Source organism: Vitis vinifera, chromosome 4 (genome assembly GCF_030704535.1).
Source record: "Vitis vinifera cultivar Pinot Noir 40024 chromosome 4, ASM3070453v1".
NCBI lineage: Eukaryota > Viridiplantae > Streptophyta > Magnoliopsida > Vitales > Vitaceae > Vitis > Vitis vinifera.
This window is the reverse complement of record NC_081808.1, coordinates 1,492,551-1,508,298: the sequence shown is the minus strand read 5'-3', so window position 1 is coordinate 1,508,298 and position 15,748 is coordinate 1,492,551. Positions and strand designations below refer to the sequence as shown.

General features: G+C 31.5%; 1 protein-coding gene across 1 annotated transcript; it reads right to left on the bottom strand.

Moving 5' to 3' along the window:
* On the bottom strand, positions 1–4,013 carry LOC100245801 (cytokinin dehydrogenase 7). Its single transcript, XM_002279924.4, has 4 exons — positions 3,048–4,013; positions 2,640–2,915; positions 1,713–1,975; positions 1–530 (listed from the first exon to the last, which is right to left on the bottom strand). Exons 1-4 carry the CDS (start codon positions 3,738–3,740, stop codon positions 215–217), a joined length of 1,548 nt encoding a protein of 515 aa, XP_002279960.1. The 5' UTR covers positions 3,741–4,013; the 3' UTR covers positions 1–214.
* Positions 4,014–15,748: the final 11,735 nt, after the last annotated feature.

The following is a 15,748-nucleotide window of genomic DNA, read 5'->3' as shown; positions in this document are numbered from 1 at the left end:
TCTTCAAACTTTTGTTGGCTTTATTACTAAGAAAACATCATATAAAAACATCAAAATTTTCCTTAAAATATTTTCATTTACATTGCTCCCACAATGCAACTGTAATCTTAATCAACATGAGAACCAATGGTAAACATCTGCCAACAACCAAAACAATTGATCTAAACCCATTTTCCAGCTAACTCCATCCATCCATCCATCCATCGTCCTCAAGCTAGGGTTGCCGGCTCCGGGAGAAGATCTTCTGGCCGGGAGCGAGGATGGCCATTGGATCAAACCTCGCCTTCCTCTCCACAAACCTCGTCCACCGATTCCCAAAGTGTCGCTTCCACCCTTCCTCCGACTGATAATGAGGAAGATACAACTTGAAATCAAACCCATTTTTCATACAGCACTGTATGATTTCTTGGTTCTGGGCAACCATTTTTTCTACGACGGAGTCCTTTGAATATGCAGGATCGAACCGAAGCAATGCCACTAGGTAGAAGATTTCCCCTTCTGGTATCACCACCGAGGTTCGATCATCCCACCTGCAAAAAAACAAAAAACCCCGAAAAAGAAATGTAAAAACGGATCCAAAGATGAGGGTTTCTACTGTAATTTATCTTCTCAGATTTGCAGTGCTTCAATGGGGTGGGGCATGATCTGTCTGTCTTACAGTGAACTCTTGCACATGAACTGTCTCATCTTTTAAGATGTCTATTATGCCCATTATTTTTTCACAATTTTAAAAAAAAAAAGAGAAAGAAAATAAAAAATAAAGAAAAATGAAAAGTATATAAAAATTAAATAATTTTAAATACATCAGAATAATTCACTTATTTGCTTACTAGGTATTCAATCCATGGCAGAAAGTTGAATCTTCTGAAGGATGAGAAAAGAGACATTAAACAAGTACTAGAAGGCATTGAGTGCATTCACATAGGTGATAGGACTCGCTATCATAGGGGTGTTTTGGTAAAAAGGGAAAATAGATGCTGGAGCCCAGACAAATAATGGTGTCATTATATGGGTTGGCGAATCAATATTCGTTTCTCAAACGCCAACCCTCTCCTTGATCGTTACATCACTCTAAAATTTCATTTTCTATAAAAAGAGGATTTCTCAATGACCAAAATGCCCCTCGTATTTGCCGTTTTATTTTTATTTTCTAAATTTATATTAATCTTACATAAGTGAGTGCAGGGCAATCACAACCCTGTTTGTCATTTTACCACAATACCCCCGAGTGGACACTTCGGGCAAGCGTATGCCGCCGGCAGGGACACTTTGTGCCGAATTTACCCCTTTTGCGTTTGCTTATTGACGTGGCGATAGGTTTTTGAATTTGAAATTATTTAATAATACTGAGGAATACTTATATCATGTACGACGCAGACCATCAAACTACTGTACACGGCATAAGTTGACCCCAGGGGCACGCATAAATCTACTGCACAAGTACAACCGCCAGTAAAACTGAGAGGTGGGGTCCAGTGCTACGCGTCGCAAGGTAAGAATAGTGTGGTAGGTGGACTAAAGGGTCCAATTAGCTGACCTTGGAGTAGAAACATATTTGACCCAAGAGCAAAATCTTAACCTGATCTAAGATTTAGGAAAGAGTCAATGTAACGGATGTGATCGTGACGAGTTAGACTACGGTTGTCATGCCACGTGGCAGGCGTTATCAATGAATTAAGGTGAAAAATAATTGATGATATTGCAATACTTACTTGCTTCGAAGCAGAGGGTAGACAAGCATGGGCCCACCAACCCCATCTCTCAAGATCTTCTTGAACACCGTCCGATCAAAATCAGCGATGTCCCTCTTAGAGACGAGCAGGTTCAACCAAGGGTGAGGCGCGTCCCAAATGCCATTGGCCCTCGCATCTTCTTCTACACGCTTCACCCGCAATAAGAACTCCATGTAACCAACGTCCACGTGGAACTCCAAGCCCTCGATAAATCCAAGCCGTCCAAGCATCCGACTTACAGCCTACACATGAAGTCAATGCAAAGGGCATTTAAGTCAATTTACACAACTCATTCGTGATTTACAGATTCCGGAAAATGATGGCTTTTTGGACATTTGTGGAATCGTGGGGACCAAAAGCGCCACAAAAAAATCTCAATGGTCAGGCTCTAGGACAGCTAGAAATTAGAATTCCCAAATTTGCCCTGCTTAAACTCTTTTATTACGGCAGGAGGGAAGTACAGTGTCATTCTCGTAATAAGGGACAAATAATAGGGGGGATTTTGGTAGTGTGGTGTGTCAGGAAATCCAATGGAAGATGCATTATATACCGTATGGTCAGTCTCAAGTTGAAGTATACGTTATATATACTCACGAAGGACGATATTAGCGTCCTCCGTTTCTGTGGACCGTCCACGTGTATGACCGTCCTTGGTTTTTTTTTTGGTGAGTTTTTCACTGTCTACATGTTGGAAAGTTTGAGGGTCAACAGCGAATGTTGGGGTCCATTTAGCAACCACCTAGGTCAAAACTCAGTCCAGCTAGAGGTGATCAACGGCCAAAAAATGGCCCCCACAGGGTGCTTTTGCTGAGGACGCCCTGACGCAAAGTAAACCCAAACCCACCCTACGGCCGAGTCCAAACTGTTATGTTGCATCGGCAGGTAAGGTCAGAATCGTAATTTTACCATATCAACAGTTGAGGCGTGGTCGCTACTTTTGTAGTGTAAAGCCACTTCGATACAGTACAGCACCGAACCAGCAGTTCGAGGGACTCGACCGGAGTTGAACCGCTGCTCAGGAGTCAGTGGCACTGACGGCCAACCGTTAACCGGGTCGGAGCTGTTGACGAAGACAAAACCTTCCACGTAATCGAACGAGTCACCCTCCGGTCTAGTCACGAGAAACTCAGCGTCGCGCGAGAACGCGTCGAACTCGGCGTACACCAACCTCATCCATCTCACCTAATCGGTGACAAAAAAGTTAAAGCTTATGTGAATTAATAAGAATCACGTATCCTGAACGTGTCGCCCATGCACGAAACGTATCCGAAATATCGCGATAAAGGTAAATGGAAGAATTCTGAAAATACCCACCATGTCCGGTGCTGGCTGTAGCAAAACCCTAGCTCTGGTGATGATTCCGAACTGGCCGAGTCCACCGAGAATCGCGAAGAAGATTTCTGGGTTTTGGGTTTCGGAGCACACCAGCGTTTCGGCTTTTCCGGTGACGACCTCCATCTCAGTTACGTTCGAAGTCTGAGGGCCGTAACGGAAGGCCTGGCCGCTAATGCCGGCGTTAGACAACGTGCCACCGACGGTTAACCCGAGGTAGTCGGTCCACGACCTGGGCGCGAGTCCGAACCCCAAAACGCAGCGTTTCAACACATCTTCCCATAATGCCCCTCCGGAGACGTCGACATAATCAGCGCCGCCACAGCTCACCACCTCAATCCGCTCCTCCATGGTTCTCATGTCAATCACCAGCCCTCGATCAGCCATCGCCTGACCGTTGATCGAGTGGCCGTTACCTCTCGCCGCCACCGTCAGATTCGATGACCGAGCGGCGGCGCTAACCACCCTCACCAAGTCGTCAGCGCCTGACGGCCTGATAAAAGCCACAGGCTTCACAGCATACAGACCTCCGAAATCCTTACTGGCGACCCCAACAGACCCACAATCGATACTCCCGTTGAGCTCCAACGCTTTGCAGAGACTCGAAACGTCGTCGTCTGCTCTCGTCTCCGCCTCACTATCCGGCAAAAATCGCTGCTCCAAACACGCTATCATCGTTTCCGGTGAACTCAGCCCCGCTTCAACCCCGCCGGAAACGGCCCTTTGTTTAGCTTTTACAGAGCCGTATATCTAAAACTCTCGCTTCATTTTTGGACTTCAGGCTTTAAATAGGAGGGAGAAGGTGAGATTAAGAACTTTTTTTAAAAAAAAACTGAAAATAATTATGACGTCATAAAAGCTTCGATTTCCTGTTTACACTCGCATCCTATCGACATCCTCTGTCTGCCACTTCCATATTTATTTGTTTATTTATTTTAATTCCCCATTTTCTCACATATTTTTATTATTTGCATTTATTAGCAACCTTTTCACCTTGTCAGACTGAATATTGTGCTTGCAGAATTGGGAAGCTATTTATCAAATCTTTTCCATTTTGGAGAATTTCATATTTTCGGAAATAAATTATTTCTCTAAAATTCAGAGCAAAAGTTTAGGATAATGGAAATGGGAATTTTCCAATTACTCTTCATAAGCATCTCCAAAAATTTTAAAATATAAAAAAAAATTTCTTTCAAGTCATAATAATTTTTAGTTATTTAAATTTTTATTTTTTTAATGTGCGAAAATAGTACTTGAATTTCATTTCATAATACCCATTTTAAATATTCTTTTTTTTTTCTTCAAATTATTCCGATTTTTTTTCTAATTTTTTATTATCAAAAAATATTTTTTAATTATATTATTCATATTTTATTTTTTATGCTTAACATTTTATACATTCATTATATTTTAATCATATTTTTATTTTATATACATATCTTTCCTTAGAATTTTATAACAATTACCTACCTATAAATTGAATGAAATAAAATTATATTTTGAAAAAAAATATCATGGGTTGAATTTATTTACTTGAATAATTTTACAAGATATAGTTAGTGCAAACAACAATGTTTGGTTCTCGAAAAACATTAAGGAAGGAAAAAAAAAGAAAAATAATTTTTATATTTAATTTAATTATGAAAAATATAAAATAAAATTAAATATAATTAAAATTAATAAAAAATTATATATTTTTAAATTATTTAATTTTTATGAGAGAAATAAGTGAAATGAGTTTGAACAAATATATAAAAGTAATATATTAAATTTAAACATATTTTTATTTAATTTTTTTCTCTTATATTTTTTCTTATTATTTTCTTTCAAATTTTTTGGGAATCATGTTGATCAATGCTTATAATTTTTTCTATATTCGTGTTTTAATAAATTTAATAATATATTCAAAATATTAAATAATTAGTCTTCCTTATCTTTCTCAATAGTCTTCGTAGGAATTGTTGAGCTTTGGATCTTTTAGTATCTTTTAATTATTATTTTTAATTGACTTTATATTAAAAAATTATTGTCAAACCCTAAATTAAATGATATTAAGGGAAGAAGTCATGGGGCCATTTAATAAGGGAATAAAGAAGACATGAGAATATTTCAAATGAGGAAGGATAAGCCCAAAAATGGAAGAATATAAAGTATACTTCCTTACATAAAAAAGGGTATAACTTAGAATTTTGATTTTTTTTTCCATTCTAAAATGGGTTTGATTTTTATTTATTGAAATATTTTCATAAAATATTAATTATTTCCTCAAAGATTCTTTTAAACGTGGACAAGAGAACTATTCCAATAGCACGCCTATTTAATTTTATATACAATTGACTTGATCATCTTACCAACAAAATATTATAAGAAAACAATATTGACTAATTTTATAAAATATCATTTTCAACTAATGTTATAGAAAAACATTTCGTGTGTGTATGATGATTGGGCCACTTATTTGGTAAAAGCATCATCTTGTATATAATAAGCTTTAGTTTGTATTTACGATTATTTAATGAAGAGTATTTTATGTTAGGTACTCCCACTTATATGATGACGATAAAGATAAGTATTAAAATGTGGATATGTGATGTAAATTTTAAAATCGACATCAAATATGTCCTAAAATTGATGTAATTATCGTTTTTTATATGAGATGTGATGTTGAACATCATTGATTTAAAATCTTATATTAGCTTTCATGCGAGTTTATTAGAGTTTTGATTGAAGGAGTGATATCAAAATCAAAGATCATGACGTGGGAGAATAGATTCTTAGACTTTTAACAATACAGTTCGCATGCTGATTTAAGCGTGATGAAATTATTAAACCCTGATTTAATAATTTATTTAATCATAAAAATTATTTTTATTTTATTAATTATATAATCGAAATAATTCCAAACAAAAAAGTTGAAAGGTGGTTGAAATACTTAATCACGTAAATTAAATATGTAATATCTTTTTTTTCTTTTTCTTTTTTAATTTTTGTTGTTGTTGTTTTGTAAGTTTGAACTACTAAGAATGATTGTGTAATTCATGTAAAAAGGCATTAAAAAGACAAAAAGCAATAGCCAAATGGGGTGGTGTCCTTGGTGTGTGAAAAGACATGACAACTTGTGATTCAACATATCAAATCCCAATTAGTAAAGATAATGGTGTGTTGTTTAAGCATACATGATACATTGATTCTATTATTTATTTATTTATTTATTTATTTATTTTTTTCAATGAACTAAGATTCAATAAAGAGGGTTTTGTTTAATTTAATAATTTGAGAAACCCAAAAGCAAATTTTTCAAATTTTGCATATAATAAATTATAAAAAAAATTGTCAAAAACCAAAATGAAAAGAAAATTTGAGAACCATCCATTAGTGTGAATTCAAAGAGGAGGGACCCATGTATTGATAGAAGCATTCACTATGTGGCATATGACATCTCTCAATCTCTCTTAAGATATTCTATGTTGGGAGTAAGCAAATCTCCAAATCCAAACGGCCATGGTACATAGCATTTAATTCAGTCTCTTTTCTCCACCAACTTGGGGGAAAAAATAAAGGCACATATTGTGAGAATCCTAGGCAATAAATGGATTCCAACTTATAAGCCCACTAAAAAAGAAAATTAAAAAAATCCCAATTTTAGGATAGCCAATTTTTTTAATATTATCTATTAATATATAATTTGACCTATTGACATAATTTCATATCTAATCATATTATTTCTATTTTAATCACATTTTATACATCTTCGATCATATTTTTTAAATCTTTTGATCATATTCTTTCTATTTTAAGTCCTTAAGTGCATTATTTGTATATTAATTATTATTATGAGAATCCTAGGCAATAAATGGATTCTGACTTATAAGCCCGCTAAAAAGGGAAAAAAAAAATCCCAATTTCAAGAGGATAAAAAATTTAATATTAACTACGAATTTTGGCAGTTGGTAGTTTCTCTCATTAGATTAATTTGAGTTGGATGGTGGAGTGATAAAGGTAAATGGGTAAATTTCAACTAGATTAAAACATTTGCTCTTTTAATCTTTAATTTTATATTCTCACTCTCATGGGATAAAAAAAAAATTGTATAGATATTCTTAATTTTTACAAGGTATATAATATCAATTTTGAAGATCATTTTCAAAATATTTTCTCTAAATTTGGTACTCCCTTTTCCCATTATAAAATCAATTTTGTTAATGTGAAAATTTTTGAATTTTTCCAAATAAAAAAAATTGAATTCTTCCCTATTTTATTTTATCACCATTTTAGAGAGGAGACTAATTTTTTGAAAATATTTTTGGGATAATTTTTGAAATTTGTTATCTAAAATGTCATACTCTTTGGTATTATGTATTTTACTGCAAACATTCCTCATCTTACTTATGTTACACAGCAGTCAACTCCAACATCACTAACACCTTCTCAAATGTTGCAAGATGAACCTAACCAGTTAATAGTTATAAATAACACATAATTTTTTCAAATAGACAAGAAATATCTTAGTCAAGAAATGCACCTTTCAGAACATAATCAAAAGAGAAAATGGTTTTTCTCTGCCAAAGAATATTCCTCATCCTAATTACTTTTTTTTTTTTTTGTTAATTTCTATAAGTTAGGTTGGATTAGGTGGGATAACATTTTGTCTTTGGTTTTAAGTCAAAGTAGTATTTTTCAATAATAATAAAATTTTTATTAAATGTGAAACAACTTTTTCAATAAGGCAATATAGAGATTATAAAAACTTATTTAAATTCAAATTTAATAAGTCCAAAGCTCATTTTTAAAGTTCAATAAGAGCTTTTATTTATGAAAGATAGGAAAATATTATTTATTTATCTACTTATTTTTGTAGAAATTCTATTTGATTAATTTATATAAGATACCATCTGGCGTGTTATATAACTTTTATAATATCCATATTACCCTAGAAGAATTTAAGAATTTAATTTTGACTTCAACTTCTAACTAAAACAAAAAATTATAAAATTATCTTTAGCAGATTTTATGCAAATTAGTAACTTTTATAATATTAACTCTTTTGCTTGATATAATTTTTTTCACTTTTGCTTAATTAGAACTAGAATTTTCTAATAATAATATAAATATTATAAAGTTTCATCATATATTAAATAAATTCTAGAAAATATCAAAACAAGGTTAATACAAGAACCATCATTTTTTTTTTACTAATATTAAACTCTCTTTTTAAATTACAAGTAGTATTTAAACAAATTAATTAAATTAGTGGAAAAACTCTTATTAAATTTGAAAAAGAGTTTAAAAAAGTTTTCAGCATCTGGGCATCTCAAAAAGCCTTTATAAAATTAAATATTTTCTTAAAATTCATATTATGTCATATTTAAAAAAAATAAATACATAAGCTCTTTTTAAGTTTCAACAAAATTAAAGAGATAAAAACAACTTACAGAAAAGGCTTTTGGCTTTTCGACCAATCCAAACCGGCCTTAGTTCCAAAACTCCCCTGAAAATGCTTCACAAGCCATACAATATTCTCCCATCGTTTGAATGCATCCAAATAATTCGACTCCCATGGATTTCCACTCCAACTTTAAAAATCCCATGCAATGTGAACGCTTAGATTTTCTTTGTTGTTTGGCAGATACTCCTCTCATTGCTTCTGTCCTTCATGTTCATTCATAAAATCTTCCTCTTAGATCCTCCAAAAGAAAAAAAAAAAGTGGGGGGGTTGGATTTGATCTGCAATCTTCGCTTTTATATTTGAAGACCCCCACGCTCTTATTCCAATTTCCAACAAGCGTGTTCTCCTGCAGAGCCTTGATTGAGACTTGTTCAAAGGGTGGCTAATTTTTAGCTTATCTCCCAACCTTAGTTTTCTTAATTGATGTAGACCCTTTTCATTTAAAAGGGATTTTGTGTTGAAGCCAACCAATCATCTTCCTAAATAAATGTGTTATGACTGAACTTATTCTATGAGTGGTCCTTTTTTTAAAGAAAGAAAATACCCGTGCAATGTTTTTGCGTATGATGAATCCCATTTAGTAGATTTCTGTCTGTACACATACTGTTTTTTCGGCCATGGTGCCCTTTGGAAGCTTCTACAAAAAAAGTGCATCGCGTGATGACCTTAAATTATAAGCAACAAAATCATGCTGACACGCTTGGTAGATTGGAGATCTGTTGACAAAGCAATAAATTCATAAATTCAAAGCACCCAATAATTTGATTCTGACCATTTAGTAGGTGTGGATTGTGAAGAATCTGTTCGAAAAAATCGAAGTTAGGCATCACAGTTGACATTGAAAAGTGGCAGAAAATCTTGAAGGTTGAATATCAGAGCTGAGAATCTATGTTGTGTAGCACAAATCTTCTCTTTTTGTAGTTGGGAAAACAGGAACTCAATCACAAGTGAAATTTGCTGAGGTTTTTCTGTAGTTTGAAATGAAAACAAGTTTTTTTCCCTTTGTTTTGTTATGTGACTGCAGGGGCTAAAACTAAAAGCCTTCTTTAACTTTGAAAAACCCATGATTAGTTGAGATTAAAGGGTAGTAAAAGTCGGGGAGAAAGCCAAAATGGTTGGCCTAAAAGAGGACAACTCAGAGGAGAGTGAAAGAGAAAGAGATCTGATTTTTAGACTGATCCCATCTTGACGTGACCCCTATTTCGTCTTGGCCTTTGTTTTGGAGGCATTTTTCCTCACAAAAATAGAAACGGTCTTTGAAAGGAACCTTTTGATTTTTTTCATGCCATGAAGTTTAACTTTCTTTAATAGTTTTGGGGTGAGGTGGGGGCAGCAGTGGGGAGAAGGGTGATCAGTTCATTTCTGGTGGTGGTCCTCCTTCCACAAGGCACCAGTTCATCACTCCACCTATACTCATTTGTCTGACTACCCAATAATATTTGTCTCCTTTTCTTGCTTATTTGAGAACATCAATCTCAGCAGTACCCCATTCGATGCCATGACCTGTATCTATGTTCCGGGTTTAAACCCGAAAAATATGGAAAAAAAAGGGTTGTTGTAGCCATTGAATCTGCAGGTTGCCTTCAAATGAAAGCATGAAAGGCCTTTCAGAAAGAATAATAATAGGATTAGGCAAGGAAGCAATCATCAAAATTATTGGCATTTTCTGATATTCCCGTATGGTTGTTTTATGTTGCCAGAAAGATTGATTAGATATTTGATTAATCGACCCTAAGATACAAGCCTGATCTTGTCAAATCATTCAGTTAATTAAGCATTCCTCCAACACAAAATATCTTCATTGAGTTGATGTTGATTTTGATTAGTAGACATTACTTCAATCACCAGATGATGCCAAGGGGCCTGATACTACCATCACTAATGAACTTTTCTATGATATTTTTTCCAAGGTATATGAGGGTATTTACCTGTCCGTCAAATGATCCGGTTTGTTGAATTGGCGATCATAATGACAGTTCCAAAGTTAGGCAGTGATAGCGACAAAATTTCACTGGAGTTTTAGGAATTCTGAGGACCATTTTGTTCAGAGAGAAAAAAAAATTGCAGGTCATTTTCTGCACATTTTTCTCATTAACCAATCAACTTTCTAACCTCAGGCAAAAATCTAGTGAGGATTTGTTGTTATTGTCTAGCAATGACTTCCAAGCTGCTGCTGATTCAGTTCTTCTATTTGGTTTCTTTATGGTTTGGCTCCAACCAAGTTCAGAATGATCCAAAACCAAGTCTTTGGCTCAGTGATTCCAGAGTCAGACAGGCGTTTGGATACTATTGGTCAATTTCCATGGAAAATTGATAGATCTTCTCCCTGCAGACTACTCAAATTTCTCGGTCTCCTAAGAATCTAAACACATATGGCCTTAATGCTCTCTCAATTTCTCACCGACACCAGCTAGCCTGTGAGGACCCCTGATAGATAATAAAACAAGTCTTCTAAGCCAATGATTATAATGATTCAATCTTTGAACAAAGGGGTATAATGATGATTCGTTCTGTCGGTTTACGGTGTACTTTATTCCATGTACTTAAAAGGGCATAGTCTGTAAGATAAAAACCATATACTGATTTGAAAGAAATGTGTCTCCTCTTCTCTGTAAAAAGCAACTGGTACAATGCTTTATGATCATAGAAGAGAAATACAGAGGTGTCCATGTTGAAAAAATGGCAGAGATACTTGAATTTTATCAAGATAATGGACTGTTCTGCAGGCTGGTATCAGTTTTAGTTGTTTGTCCAATTTTCTTACAGAGATGGTGACTTGAAGAGATGAACTCAACCCGTGAACCCTTCTTTTGAAGGGCAGATAGATAGAAGGGAGCCCCCTACCAAAACTCCCATGACAAGAGACAAAAACCTGACTTTGTTGCAGAGGGAAAGAAGGAGAAAGGGCAATGGAGTAGGGAGGAGTTCAATTTTAAGAAGATGGGAAAAAAATCATGGTTGAAAGAGGTGGAAATCAACTTTCATGTATGCTTCAATTGCAGGTATGGGGAAAGATTCGTTTGCCTTTTTAAGGCCAGGAAGAGGATTCTATCCTAAGGCTTGTACACATTTATTTGATCCATTTTGATGATTGTGCAGGGAGTCTTTGATTGCAGTAATATTACTGGGTTTTAATCTCATTTGAGCAAGAAGATCAAGCAGAGTAGGAACAAGGCAGCATGGGATGATACCGGACGGGTTTGGAACGGTTCATCTCATCTTGAGCAGCTAGGATTGAAAACATATTTCTATTCACGTAAAAAAAAAAAAAAAATTGATTTCTAAATAGCAAATATACCTAATTTTTATTAATTTAAAATTTCATCAAATACTTTTTTATCTACTCATTTTCTCATTTAAAAAAAGCTAGGTATTCGATAAAGTTCAAATCAATAAAAGTCAGATGCATTTAGCTAAAGTCATCTTGTAAAATTAATTTAAAAGAAAATTTAATTAGATACGATGGATATAGAAAATTTTCATACTTGACCTATTTATTCTTTTTCTCTTAATTTTTTTCATTTAAAATATAATTTATTTTAAAAAATTTATATGTATTAATAAAAGAAGAAAATAAATTTTATCAAATATATCTATAAATGGGGTCAGATGCAAATGAATACAACTTCAGTTAGAAAAAAAAAAAAAATTGAAACCCATTTATCATTTTTTCAAACTTGTCTACCAATAACGGGTAACTAAAAAAACTCATCTCATCGTTATCCTTATCTATTGTTGCTTTTGTTGCTTAAATGCTTTTTAAGTTAGAGGATGACTAGTTTGGATTTTGATGAGGGACTTGTATCTTTCTTTCAAAGGAAAATGAAAGTTGTGTACATTATGTTATATTATCAAAGTATTTATATAATGTGAAATGTAAACATCTCGACCATTATCCATTTGATGAATACAAGCTTACAAATATGTGCCAATAGAAGAACATCCTTGGACCACAAAATGACTAAAAAAAAGAAAAAGGGGAAAAAAAAAAAAAAAAGAATCCACAAGCTGTCACAAGTTGTTTGATGCCGTAGTCGCACTCCTTAGAGCTGGCAATGAGTGGATGCTAGAAAATTTTGAGCATTAGCTTTGGCCTATATGCGTTGTAGATGAGCCAATGCATATCTTCTTAATCAAAGTGGGGCTGTAAGTATACAACTTTGTCTCATTGTCGTAGACAGATGCCTTATCGAGAATGATGTGATGTGTTGTTTAGAAGCTTTGAAAAAGAAATTTGAAAGCAAATGAATTCTAGATCCAATAAGATCAAATCAAAGGAAATTTAGGTTTTGTTTGATAGTGTTTGTGGGAAATATTTTTCATATTTTAATTAATTAATTAATTTTTTAAGAAAAAGGTTGGAAACACCTTTTTAAATTATTATCAAATGCATTCTTAGTGGTTTAGACCTTATTTGATAATTATTTCAAAAAATATTTTTTGATATTTTGTAAAATAAAAATATGTTTGGAAGTTTGAAATGTTTTTAATTTATTTTTAATATTTATAAATATATTTTTAAAATAATTTTTATATCTAGTATTTTATTTTTAATCATTATATATATAATTATTATTTTTATAACAATCCTACAAAACAAACAAAAACAACTAAAAATATTATTTTATTTTTAAGAATACAAAACAAAAAATAAATTTTTATTTATCAAATATGTTTTTCTTTCTTTTTTGGTCTGGAGAACAGAAAACTGTTTTTGAAAACAATCATAAAATAACTCATTACATTCTTTAATAAATTTATTATTCTTTTAGAATAATTTGAAATTTAAAATATTGACCCAACTCCAACTCAAAACTAGTCCAAGATACCATGTCTAGAATTGAATATTAAATAAAGTGTAATAAAAAAACTTGACTTATATGTGTTAAAATTTATTTATTTATTTTTAAATTCATTTTAAATAATATTGTCATTATTATTTATTAAAAAATCAGTTATGCCTTTATAGAGATGTTAATATCCATATTTAAAAAAATATAATTTATTATTTTATTATAATATCAGTATTCATCTTTTACTAAAACTATTTTTATCTTGAATAAGACTTGAATTAAATTTAAATGATATTATATAAAGTGAATTTACAAATATTTTTTTAGAAAATCAAAATAAAAAAAGACCTTAAAAAGAGAATTACCATTTATTTATAAAAAAATTATTTATTTATTTATATTTTTTCAAACAATTTACTAAATGACATTATTTTTAGAAAATAACAAAAAATATTTTTTTCTTTAATTTAAAAATAAATTTTAGTAACATGACTACTATTTACTTCATTCTTATACAACAAATTCAAGGGGAGTTATTCCCATCCCTATATTTCTCTTGCTTACTGGCACTAAAGAATGTAAGCAAAGAGTGAGCTCCAAAAAAATTTGGAGAATGACATTCAAAAATGGGAGAATCAATTTTCTTGGATTGATTCAGCCACAAAATTATTTTCACCACCACTCATTCTTTTCTTCTTTTCACTACCACCCTTATAGATACATGCCCTGATAAATTAGCAAGTCAATTTTTTTTTTTAAATTCTTATTTTATAATTAAGAAAAAAAAACTTAAAATCTAAGTTTAGTCTCTATTAAAATAAAAATTAGAAGATAAAATATAAAATATTAGCACAATCACTTGGATTTTTTTTATATAAATATTTGTACAATTAAATATTTAATATCATTTGTTATATTAATGCCTTTCAAAATGAGTTATAATCAAAGTCATATTAATATATAATCAAAAATAGCAATTACTTTAAAAATAATAATAATAAAGGACCCATTTGGGAATGTTTTTAAAAATAATTAACAAAAATAGTTTTTAAAAATAACTTTTAAAAACAGTTGTAAAAAAAAAAAATAGTTTTTAAGAATACTTATTATTATTATTATTATTTTTTTATGTTTTTTAGAACAAAAGTTTATTTGAAAACTTATAATATTTTAAATATGTTTTATGTAGTTTCTAAATATTTCTTAAAAAAATAAGTTTTCATTTGCATGACTTTATTTTGAATCATTTTTCATAGTTGTACAATTATTTTTCAAAACAAGCTTTCAAAAAATTATTTTATGTTAAAAACAATTCTCTATTTTTTTTTACAAAAACGGTTTTTTACAATACGATTTCTAAACAAGGCTCAAAGGCTTTTTTTTTTGTTAATAGAATGACATTTGGTAAATATGTACAATTCATTTTCATTCCTTGTAATTATTAAATAATTTAAAGTCACTTTATTTTATTTTCATTCCATTTCTTGATCATTTTGTAAACACTTCAATCAAATTTCTAATTTTAATTTTGATTCCTTTCATTTCTACTCATTCTCATTATAATTTTCTTTCTTTTTTATTTCGTCTCCTTAAAGATTTAGTAAATACATGATTAAAAATATTTTTGATAACTTTCTGAATTTGGATTTATTTAATTTATATGATTTAAATGTTGCATTCATAACTCAAAAATGTGGAATTTGGACTTATCAATTTTCCACTCATAAAATTATGGGTTATTTGATTAAAAGGGCATTGAAAACCTAATTTTGAAAATTTAACCCTCTATTTTTTTAATCATATTTTGATAAAATTGTCCTTATTCTTTTTACTTTTTTATTTTTTATAAAAATAATTTTTTCTTTTAAAACCCAAATCTAAATATTTGAAATAGTTAAAGACATTTATGTAAAAAATGAATCATTTTTCAAGCAAAATATGAAAGATATTAAATTCACAAATATGTGGATTATTTAATTTTTTTAATTAATTAATTCTAAAATTATCAAATGATTAACAATAAATTTTTATTCACTCTAAACAATTCACATATACATGGTTACCATTACTAGAATAATCCTCTTTTTACTTGGATTTCTTAGTATTAAAGACTTTCATAATTCCCATGTTGAACCCATCATACAATCAACTAAATCTCTCTTTCTCTCTCCCCCTCTCCCTCTTTTAATTATTTTATATTGAGGAAGTGTTCAACACCAATTCAATGAATTCTGTATCATTGCAGAAGATGCTATGAGCTTAAAATCAAAACATATCTTTGAATTCAATGTGAATGATTCAATTTCACTGCCAATGATTAAAAACTCCTCCTCAAAATACAAGGCCTTTGAATAGAAGTTGAGAAACCCAAAAATATGGGGGGTGAGCCTCAACTTCATGGTCATATGATATTTTTCATTGTAATCATATCTCCCCATGATCTT